Source organism: Sciurus carolinensis, chromosome 7 (assembly GCF_902686445.1).
Source record: "Sciurus carolinensis chromosome 7, mSciCar1.2, whole genome shotgun sequence".
NCBI classification, from domain to species: Eukaryota; Metazoa; Chordata; class Mammalia; order Rodentia; family Sciuridae; genus Sciurus; species Sciurus carolinensis.
Window position 1 is genome coordinate 63314286 of NC_062219.1, and position 12251 is coordinate 63326536.

Genomic DNA, 12251 nt, shown 5'->3' on the forward strand with positions numbered 1-12251 from the left:
AATATTTACATAATTCCCAAGCCAAATGTATCAAATGTACTAAAAAAGATAAATTCAAAGAAGTCTGATTTTCCTCCATGACTATTTCACCTATTTACTCCCTCCTTTTATAGATTAATATGTTAAAATTATGTTTTATTTTTGTTTTAAAATATAAACAGAGGGGTATGCATATTTGCATCTCCCCTCTTAAATAATATTTTATGCCATGTATTCTTGTTTTCTACTTTATTCTTAACTTTATAGTCTGGAGATTATTTCATAGCAGTATTTAGAGATAGTGTGCACTTTCTTTTCCCTCCCTCCCTTTCTTCTTTCCTTCCTTCCTTTCCTGGGTATCAAACCCAGGGCCTTGTGAATGGTAAACACGTGCTCTACCTCTGAGCTAATATTCTGCAGCCTGGCACTCCATTTTTGAAGCAGCATTGCGTTGGATACATCATAGTTTATTCAACCATTTCTTAATTTGTGGACATCTGAGTCTACTTCAGTTTTTTTGATAGTACACATAATCCTGCAACTAATAGTCTGGTACGTGTCTTTTTTACATTTTTCTTAAGTACCTTGGAATACAATCCTCAAAGGAGAATTGATGAATCCAACAGTAATATGTATGTAACTTAGCTAGATAACATGAAATTTCCTTGCATAAGGGTGAACCCATTCATATTCCCCATGCAACCTCTTAGCAAGCATTCTTTTTCTCTGTAGACCAGCCAACAGAGAACCTTGTTAAGCTTTTGCATTTGTGCCAACCTAATAGGTATAAGGGAAATATCTCAGTGTAGTTTTAATAATGCATTTCTGTTTTAAGTGGGATATACATTTACTTATTTTTTCTTACAAGAATATTTCATTAAATATTACTAATTTGGTTTTTTTTTTTTTTTTCTTTGTTTCAAAGAATGTAAGTGTGGGAGACAAAGTTCTTTATGGTCTCTATGGCATAGTGGAACACAGTGGCTCAATGAGAGGAGGTCATTACACTGCTTATGTGAAAGTGAGAATACCCTCCAGGAATTTATTGGAACATATCACTGGAAAGAAAAATGTACCTGGTATGCCATATTCAGCATTTTTTATTCTTAAAAATAAGAGAATCTGTGCTTCCATTTTTGGAAGAAGATATTACCTTGGGTGAATTCACTTTATCAATGTTTAATGCAAGTTATCTCTAGGAGTGCTTAGATAATTTGAAAATCTTGATTATCATAAAACTATACTCTTTAAAAATTTTTTTAAAAGACTATACTCTTTTAGGTGATATGAAGTGACACATGATTTTTCAAGGTTTTGAATCATCATGTATTGCAGTAGATACTATTTTACTTAACAATACCCAAAATTTTGAAGAACCACCCCCCTCAGAATAGAGTAGGAGTTGGAAATTTGCTGGCTTTGCATATATATCACCAAATTAACTTTTGCTCCTTTCCTTTATCAGTGAAAATGATTCTTTTCTCTGAGTAATTAATATTTACAAGGCTTATATTTCACTAGATATTTAAATTTCTGTTAACTGGGGATAACTAATAATTCTAATACTCTTGTTTTGAAAGAATTGTTCATTTGGAAAATGCTTAATGCAAGAAGAAACAGACTCCTACAATAAAATCTACCAATAGATAAGTGTAGTTTATAATGAATATGTTGGTGTTCATAATTTAGAAAAAAACAAAACATGTTACTGTAAAATTGTACTTCTTTTTGTTTTGTTAGGTTTGAAAGAACCAGATAGTGAATCAGGAGGCCAGTGGGTCCATATTAGTGACACTTACGTGCAGATGGTTCCAGAATCAAGAGCACTTAGTGCACAAGCTTATCTTCTTTTTTATGAAAGAATATTACAATGATTTGTTAATTGTTAATGGCAATGATTATTTAGCTCACTTTTATTTGAATGCTGCAATGGTAACCATAATATGTAATGTGCCTTTAGTCTTCTCTTTTACATAGGAATAGCATGTCCCTCAAATGTTCCTTAACTTTTTTACCATTTTGGTGAATCCTTTTAAAGTAAATTAAATTTACTCAGTGCTTTCAAATTCATATTTTTAAATATAAAGAACATTTTTTAAAAAAAATTTGTCTTCAGAGACAAAATAATCAAAATTTATAGTGGTTGAGGAAGTCCCTTTCTGATATGACTCATTGATAACAAGCATTTAGAAATGATGATGGCTAAATCAAAAAATTCCTTAACACAGTTTTTCCTCAGTGTATTACCACTTTCCAGATCTCATGTACTATATCCTGTGCCATATATTTACTAATTTTAAAAAATGTTTTAGCCTTTTTTAACCATGGTCTTGTTTCGAGAAATCATATTTCACATTATGTACTTATTTTTTCTAATAAACATTAAAATAAATTTAAAAACTATTAAAGAAAAATTACTCATCCATGTGCTGCACCACTTAAAATCATCTCAGGGTTATCCAGTGGCATATGTGTTCTCTTGTTTAGAAAACATTGCCATAGCTATGTGAAATAATGTCTAATATAACATAGTTACTTCATCATATTTTATGTAATTTAGCCATATAAAAAGGTATCAATGTAATTTTGGTAGTGTAGGTTTACAAATAATATGCTGATTAGCTTATTGTGTTGGGGAATATTGAAACATTTTATAAACAAATCATTTGCAGCCTATTCATGATAGAGTTAAAGATAATTTGCAAGTGTCTGGCCAAAGTCAAAATCTAATTATAGATAATTGTGATATGCAGAATTGATAAACAGAAGTTGATAATCCATTTGGGATCATTGGATACTTTGAAATATAAAGTAGCAAATTATGTTTGCACATGATAGAGAATTGTACTCTTAATAAGGAACAACTTCAATTTCTGTATTTAAGTAAATAGTAAACTAGTTTTGGGCGTACAAAGACACCCCCCACTTTTTTGTCTTTAACAAACATCATTTAAAAGTTCATTTGTATTTAGTTTTTACTTTAATGAGGCACAGAACTGGCACTTCTGTTCTCTTTTATATAATTAAATAATAGCAAAAATACAGTAGTTCTCCCACTTCTAGAAAACAAATTATTAAGTTGTCAAAACTTAGCATGAAAAATATTACTATTACTCAGGCTTAAATTTCAAAAAATCATGGCTATTTCAGTGTCATGTTATTGAATCAAAACATAATTTCATGGTTCTAGCATCCTAATAATTAGTGCCAATGAATGATATACAGGCAAGTGTCAGATAATTTTTCAGAAAGAAAAAAAGGATAGGAATAGTGGCTGTAGATAATGTGTAGAAATTTTTTTACCAAGACCTACCTTTTTTAATGTATAAGCGAATAACGTTAACAAGTGGTATCTTTTGATACATGGATGAATGGAATTGGGATTAGTGTTAGATGGTAATGGTATACCAAATGCAGAACTTAAAAATGTCATTGCAGCCGAGTGCAGCGAGTACACACCTGTAATCCCAGAAGCTCAGGAGGCTGAGGCAGGAGGATCTCAAGTTCAGAGCCAACCTCAGCAATGTCAAGGGACTAATAAGCAACTCATTGAGACCCTGTCTCTAAATAAAATACAAAATATGGATGGGGATGTAGCTCAGTGATTGAGTACCCCTGAGTTCAATCCCCGATACCAAAAAAAAAAAGAAAAAAGAAAAAAAGAAATCATTGCATAAATTCTGATTTTAAGCTGTTGAAATTTCAGTAGTATGATTGTTTTTTAAAATGGAGAAATGTATCTTTGTTAATCTGTAGAGTCAATTTGTCTTGTAAAAGGTAAGTTTTTAGTATTTTCTACTTAATTGTAATCCATTAATTTCATTATCAGAGCAATGATTTTTTGAAAATATTAAATTTCTTTTTTCTCTATTTGAGTTAGCCATTTTGGTAACAGCAGTTGCCCACAAGCAATGTCCCTACCATGAAAATATTGTCCCTCATTTTTCTCTTTGAAAAGACTATTAAGAGCCATGCTCTTTTCATTGGATGGGCACTCATTTGTTGTTTCAGATAGATATCTAGATAAGACATCTATACCTTCCATGAGTCAGGTCCTGTGATGACGTTATTTTATCATCTTTTAAAATGGAAAGAGATCTATACAGATTTTAGATATTATTCTATCAGTAACTTGGAAATCAGATTTTTTTTTTTCATTTCCTTTAGTGTTAAATGAACTAATTCTGAAATCTTATTTTCTTATGGCCTGGAGTATATGAAATGCTTTTTTCTTGTCATCTAAAAATAGGGGGAAAAAAAAAAACTTGAGTTTGAAACCTAGGACTTTTCCTAAATGTAGCTTTTGTAATAGAGCATGTTAAATTCCATGAGTCTTGTTGGTGTGTGTGTGTGTGTGAGTGCTGGTGGTGGGTGTGGGGAGGTACTGGGGATTGAACCCAGTGGTGCTCTATACTGAGCTGCATCCCAGCCCCCCCCCCCCCCGCTTTTTTTTATTTTGAGGCAGGGTCTCACTAAGTTTCTGAGGCTGTCCTTGAACTTTCAGTCCTCCTGCTTCAGCCTCCTGAGTTTCTGGAACTACAGGCATGAGCCTGGCTGAGTCTACATTTAAATTTTTTTTTTTCATTTTGAATTTTTCCAAAGCACATTTGCAGGAATAGTAAACTGTGAAGGTACTGTAATAACAATAGTTTCTGGATTACCTCAGGAAACAGTACAAATAAATGAGAATGTTTACATTCAATACAACTACCATAGTGTTTGACTGAATACATTTGAGAAATAAAACAGAAGTTTGCTAGCTGTATTGAGAAACTGGTTTACAGGGTATGTCTAACCCTAGTTCCTCCTAATTTTTCCATATTTAAAATGATAAAACTTTTGATTATGTGCCAATTATGTGAATATTTTGACATAACCAAATATACATATATACCTAAGGTTTTGTCATTTAATGGTTTTTAAAAAATTATGTGAATACCATCTTTTTAGGTGGTTAAAGAGAGTGATAAATGGTATCAATGAAAAGAGTAATTTATGTACCAACAGAGCTATTTTACATTTACTAGCTCTTAGTTTGAATGTGTAATGACTTTAATGAGTGGTTTTATGCAATAGTTAAATAAAATTTCCTGAAGATTAAACTGTAAAGTGTATCATCCCTCACCTAATTTTTGTAGTACAAGGTAATATCTTCCCTACTTTCCTTTATTTCATAATTTATTTTTCTGCATGGTACATGATCAAATAAGCTTAAACCAAAATGTGCAATAAAATTGAGCCTTTAGATAATATCTAGTACATTATTAAGAAAGACTATTTCTATATTTGAAATGTTTTTGTTCATGTAGAAATCACCAGTTCAAATCTGTTTAAGAGATGACTATATTTTAAATTGAGTATTAAATTCATATTGTCATTCCTACTGTTTTATCCTTACTTTTTTTTTGCAGTGTTTTTAAAAATAGTTATGTAACTTATTGAGCATTATTTTGTTGTTACTGTATAAACATCATAATAAATGTTAAATTCTTATTTATCTTATGTTACAAGACTGGTCTTGGAATTTTTGCACTGCATGTTAGTAACAGAATGTTTTATCTGTCAACATTGTACTTGCTTATACAATGGACTGTTATAACAGTCCTTGGACTGTTATAACAAAATACCATAAGCTAGGTGACATATTAACAGAAATTTATTTCTTATAGTTCTAGAGGTTAGGAAGCCCAAGATGAAGTTTTCAGCAGATTCAGGGTCTGGTAAGGGACCACTTCTGGTTCTTGGTGCTTTCTGTTTCCTCACATGGCAAAAGAATCAAGGAAGCTTTCTGGGCCCTCTCTCTGTCAATATAAAGGCTGAGAAGGGAAATCTCAACATTTGTATGTTCCCCTAAAACTGTATGCCCCATTTTTTATTTTTTGATATGTAATTTCAGAGGCTCAAGGAACCTCTGAAACCATTTTTAATACAGTTTTTTCAATTACAGCCAAGCAAAATGATCCAAAATGCAATCCTATATTTATAAGGATAGACTGGGTTATGATATGGTAACATAATCCTAGTGGTGTAACACAAGAAGTTATTCCTTGCTCACTCAAAGTTTACTGTGAATCTAAGCAATCTGCAAGATAGCCGTTTTCCAACTTATAACTAATGCAGGCTGACTCAGTATTTGGCACCACCATTTCAATACCAGGTCTCGTCTCTGTGGCAGGGGAAGAGAATGTTAAAAGATCTTGCCCTGGCAATTAGGTTCTTCATCTTGGACAGATGCGGTCACATGACTGCCTAACTACAAGGAAGGACAGATAAAAAAGTAAATTTCCATGGGCTCAGAAGAAAAGGAGATAGGATATGTGAGTTTACTATAGGTGTCTACCACAGTTCACCCTTTTGGTCACCAAATACTTAGCTCGCTTTTCTTCCAAACATGGAACACAATGACTCCCTCTTTAAGGGACATGCCCAGAAGTCCCATCCATGCAAAGCTTATCATCTAAGACCAGGCTGTTGCTCCCATTCATCTGGATACTCAGGAACCAAAATGATATATTGTGTTCTCCACGTACACATAGTTAATGGTAGTGGAACAGATGGAACCATAACCATAATCAACTTTCTTTTTTTTTTTTTTTTTTTTTTTTTTTAAAGCACAAACTCGGTTTTTATTGAGCTATAATATACAGACAATAAAAGGCATAGGTACTAAGTGTATACCTCAGTGAGTTTTGATAAATGACCCAGATATCCAGCACCCATTTCCATCACTCCAGTGACTGAGAGCTCCTTTCTAGTGCATTCCTTCCATCCCAAAGGCAGTTACTGATTTTCAGCAGTACATATTCATTTTTCCCATTCTTGAATTTCAAGAACAGTTTCAGGGCTTGTATAATATTTAGTCATGCATAATCAACTTGCTAATCCAGAATGGAGAAGAATGGGAGATAGTATCAGGGTCCCTGGTTATGAGATATGTTCATCTTTGAACTTCTGTTCTCTAGAAAGAATTCTCTGTCCATTGTTCTCTGTACCCTGGACTCCATCCTCTGGGAGGAGAGTTTTTTTTTTTTTTTTTTTTTTTAATTAACTTATTTTGCTACATCTGAATGACTGCTGAAGAATATGCAATACTTGGGAGTTGCACATTTTTTTGTGAGATCATTTCTTGGATGATTAGGGCAGAAGTTGTATTTTTCTTTTTAATATGGAATAGTTGCCCATTCTTTTAGTCAAGTTTGGAGGTTTGTCTTCCAGAATAATTCTTAAAAACTTAGTAGGCTTCGCATCTATTTCCAGTCAGATCCATGTGCCAGTATCCATACCAGAGTTTTTTGAAACACATATATTTTGGGTTGGCTATTCATTTTCCCCTTAGTGTTCATGGGGGGTTGATTCTAGGCCCATCCCTCTAAAATTTGAGGATGCTCAAGTCCCTTATATAACATGGCATAGCATTTGCATTAAATCATCTCTAAGTTACATAAAATACCTATTGCAAGGTAAATGCTATGTAAACAGTTGTTATACTGTATTGTTTAATGACAGGGAAAAAACAGTGTATGTTCAATAAAGACACAAATTTTTCCAAGCATTTTCAATCTGCGGTAGGGTTGGTTGAATCCATGAATATGGAATTTGGAGCCAGGGAACCCTCAGATAAGAACAGCCAATTGTATTTCCTTGCTTTCTTGTCCCACTTTCTGGCAGTTAATTTATAAGCTTTGATGGGAAAAGCATACTTTTTTTTTTTTTTTGCGGTGCTGGGGATCAAACCCAGGACCTTATGCTTGCAAGGCAATTACTCTACCAACTGAGCTATCTCCCCAACCCCCAAAAAGCATACTTTTAACCACATTTTCACTCTCAGGCATTTTTTTTTTCTCCAAGTGGGGAAAAAGTTAAGATTCCATGTCCTTAATTCATCCATTGAAAAGAATTCCAAAATAGATGTGAAATTTATGCCTTTACTTAAAATTTTTGCTATAAGGCTGAATTTTCATGATCTTTTGTCACTTAAAAGCATTTTCAACTTTACCTCCTACTTCTTGGAGTTGAAAAATGCTATCTTGCATGAAGTTCAAAATTTTTGGTTGCTATTAATCTATCCTGTTTTGGCCTAACAAGCCCCATTTTTTCTTAGATAGATGTATGAATGGTTGATTTTTGAGATGAGGTCTTGCTATGTTGCCCAGCATGGTCTCAAACTCTTGGGCTCAAGTGATTATCCTGCCTCAGTCTCCTATACATTTCAAACCATAGGCATGCACTACCATGTCCATTTTTACTTTTTCTTAGAATACCCTACTAAATGTATCCAAAAGAATCTACCACACAGTAGAGTCTCATTTTTCAATCTCCTTCTCTAACTTGAAATTCATTTTGTATGTATAGACACATACACATATATTATTACCTCCCAGATAATTAAGGGTAACAGTTTTATGTAGTGTTTTATCACTATATAATGTAAAATGCCATGTTTGTAGGCTCCAAGTTTAGTTTTCTTTGTCTGCCAGCCAACCTCAAAGCTGATACTTCTGTTTTAAGCTAAGGCTTTTTATTATAGGTTTTTGAGCAACACCCAGTTTCTGTTACCAATACTTATATCTTACGTTAGGTTAGCCTTATGCTGTAGTAAGTGATTCCAGAACTTCAACAGCTTATTTTTGGGTCATTGTAAAGTCCTTGGAAGATTTGGGGATCTTTCTGACAACTCAGAGATACAAGCTAATAGAAGATTGCCAATCCTCTGAAACTTGCTGCAATATCTGAAATATGCAGTTTGGTGAGCCTGTACCAGGTCTTGTAAACCTAGACCCAGAAATGACTTCACTACTTTACCTACAGCACAATGGCCAAAACTAATTCACAAAGACCTCTCTTCCTTTAAGAGAACTTAGAAGTGCAACATTCTGTGTACTGTAAGTACGTGGAGAATCAGATGTCAGTGAACAATAATAATGTGTACCATGTTGTAGAAATAAATTAAGTATGGAAATAGTAGCTTGAGTTATAAAAAATTTTAGATAAGAATATACAGTCTTTCTGCATTCTAACTTAAAGTATGGTCTATCATTAAATAATTAAAATTGCTGCTATCTGTGGTGCTGGGGTTCCAATGCAATGCCACGTGCATGTTAGGCAAGCTACTCCCCCGGCGCAATTATTATTTCATGTCCACCTCATACTTCATTATACCAGAAAGTCTTACTACTTTCTAAAAGATACATAAGTAATTATATTACTGAAGAATTAAAGAGTTGCAATTCATAATAATTTGTAGCATGTTAAGTATGCTTATACTGTGAAAGAATACATATAAAACAAAATTTACCATTTTAATCATTTTTAGGTGTATAATTCAGTAACATTAAGTACATTCACAAACCACACCATCATTTCCAGAATCCTTTCATCATTCTGAACAGAAATTCTGTACCCATTAAACTATAACTCCCCACTCCCATTTTCCTCCAACTCCTGACAACCTCTATTCTACTTTCTGTCTCTGAATTTGCCTATTGTAGGTACATCATAAAAGTGGAATGATAAAATATTTGTCTTTTTGTGTCTGGCTTAATTCACCCAGCATGTTTTCAAGGTTCATCCATATTGTAGCATGTATTTTGTTCCCTTTTTAGGTTAATATTCTGCATATGTATATCACAACTGTAGAATTCTGAGTTTTAAGATGTGGCATGGAACCTATTAGTATTATAACGTTCAAATATTGACAAGCAGGAATAGTTCCTATTTCTTTATCTTTTCCACATCTCATCATTTTTTCCATTTTACTTTAGGGGCAATTTCTCTCCATGATTCAAGGTCCTAAAGTATATTATTCTCTAAAATTTCCTACTTCAAACACCACAAACAGAGGAAGTTAATTTAAAAATTAACTTTCAAAGTCCCTTGATCATTAGCAGATTACTAGGTACCCCTGGCAAGATGGTGGCTGCTAAAAGCACTTGATAATCAGGGACCAAGATGACCAAAGCATAGGAGTTCATGTACGCACACTGAGAAAATTTGGTGTTGATATACCCAGTACTTAGTATACAGTGAACAATAATAATGTGTACCATGTCATACAAATAAAGTATGCAAATAGTAGCTCTTTTCTTCATCAGGTCCTGTTACAGGAAAATTCTGAAAGAATGGTTAGGGAATGGAAAATAGAACTGTAAAACTCATTTTTGGTCTGGAAAAGTGATTGCTTAGTGTCTCATTAAACTGGCACCAAGGAACAAAATGTGAGGCATTTAATGATCCCCCTATCCAAAATGTTTGACTTATATTGGGGTCATTGTTCAAATATGAATCCAATCATATAACAAATATAAACATTTCTGTGTGTTGAACAGGATGCTGGGCATTTGGAGTGCAGAAGTGGGGGAAAAAATTCTCATCCCCAAATTTTCTCAACTTTATGAGGGAAATAAGCAAACAATTACAGGATGATTATAGGTAGTAGAAACATGACAGGTTTCACAAAGATAGAATATTTCTCCAGTTAAGTGTTTCTCATGAAAACAAGCTTATACTATATGGAAAACCAGAGATAACTGCTAATGTGGTATATGTCCTTCTAGTTTTTGCTCCATAAAGTGACTTTCAGAAGCATATTAAACTGTTTGGTAGTCTTAGTTGTGCTAGGTTGTAATCAAGAAAAGGGTCAAAGAAAAGAAGTTTTCCTTTTGCCTTCAGTAGAATCCTCATGAACTCACATTATGGTGTTTTCAGGTGTAAGTAGTGAACTTTTCTCCCAAGGTAAATTTATGTTTTGAAAGTTGCTTAGATTTGAGGACCAGCATATATATATAAATTTTTTTGGCCTGCTGACTCAAATATGATGGCCAGAAAGTTAAGGAAAATAAAAACAGACAAAACCAAAGTAAGAAGTAATTCTAAAGTTGAAAAGCAGCCTACGAAGGTGGGATCAGTTGAAATAAGTGTCCATCTGTTCTGAATACCTCCACTTCATCCTCTTCTAACACCAGAATCCAGGCATCTAGACTGCTTCTGCCATTGCATGTTGTGCTCAAAGGGTTCATCATGAGGGTTGGCCAATCTGGAGAACCTTGAAGTCTACCAGGGCCAAACCTAGGAAAGCAGCAAGCCAGGAAAAGCACATTCAGGCATCATGCTACAAGTATGTATTTTTTTCCCATATTTTTGTTAGTGCATTATAGTTGTACAAATCAGTGGTATTTGTTTTTACATATTTGTATGTACATATACTGTAACAATATAATTTGGCCAATATCATTCCCCAGTGTTTCCCCTTTCCCTTCCCTCCTCCCTCTCCTGAGTCCCTCTCCCCTCCTCCATTGATCTCCACTTGATATTCATGAGATTCCCCCCACCCCCTGCTGCCACATACACCTTTCTTTTCCCTTTTTCTCTTTAGTTTTCACATATGAGAGAAAGCATACCCCCCTTGACTTTCTGAGTTTGGCTTGTTTTGCCATAATATTCTCAAGTTCCATCCATTTTCTTCCAAGTGACATAATTTAATTCTTTATGACTGAATAAAACTCCATTATCTATACATATATCACATTTTCTTTATCCATTCATCCATTAGTACACACCTGAGCTGGTTCCATAGTTTGGCCATTGTGAACTGCACTGCTATAAACTTGGGTGTGCATAATATTGCTATAGTATGATGACTCCCCCACCCCATATTTCTATGCATTAAAAATGTACATAATGGTGGGATTTGTTGATACATATTCATACATGCATACAATATAACTATAATATAACCAGTATCATTGTCCACTATTTCCCCTTTCTCTCCCATTCTCCCTCTCCCTGGTTCCTTTTCTCTACTGCTCTCCTTTTGATTTTCATGAGATTCCCCCCTTCTTTTCCTGTTTCTTCTCTAGTTTCCACATATGAGAGAAAACATACAATTCTTGTGGTTCTGAGTTTGTTATTTTGTTTCATGTAATGTTCTCAAGTTCTATCCATTTTCCTGAAAATGTTATAATTTTACTTTTATGGTTGGATAAAACTCCACTGTGTCTATGTACCATATTTTCTTTATCTATTCATGCATTGATAGACACCTAGGCTGGTTTCATAGTTTCACTGTTGTGTAGTGTGATGATTTAGTATAAATACCAAGGAGTGGAATGAGCAGGTCATATGGTGGTTCTACTCCTGATCTTTCGAGGAATCTCCATGCTGATTTCCACAGCTGTTGTACTAATTTACACTCCCAACAACAGTGTGGGACTTCTTTTCTCCACATTCTTTCCAGCTTTTATTATTGTTTGTACTCTTTATGGCAGCCATTCTAA

At 33.9% G+C, this 12251-nt stretch overlaps 1 protein-coding gene across 8 annotated transcripts in view; it reads left to right on the top strand.

Moving 5' to 3' along the window:
* Positions 1-4297, top strand: part of Usp45 (ubiquitin specific peptidase 45) — an 81404-nt gene extending 77107 nt beyond the window's left edge. For all 8 annotated transcript variants that reach the window (XM_047559396.1, XM_047559395.1, XM_047559401.1 and 5 more), the window contains 2 exons: positions 905-1058; positions 1720-4297. In XM_047559396.1, coding sequence (XP_047415352.1) covers positions 905-1058; positions 1720-1853 — 288 coding nt within the window. In that variant the 3' untranslated portion in view covers positions 1854-4297. The remainder of the gene's footprint in view (positions 1-904; positions 1059-1719) is intronic.
* The last annotated feature ends 7954 nt before the right edge of the window (positions 4298-12251 follow it).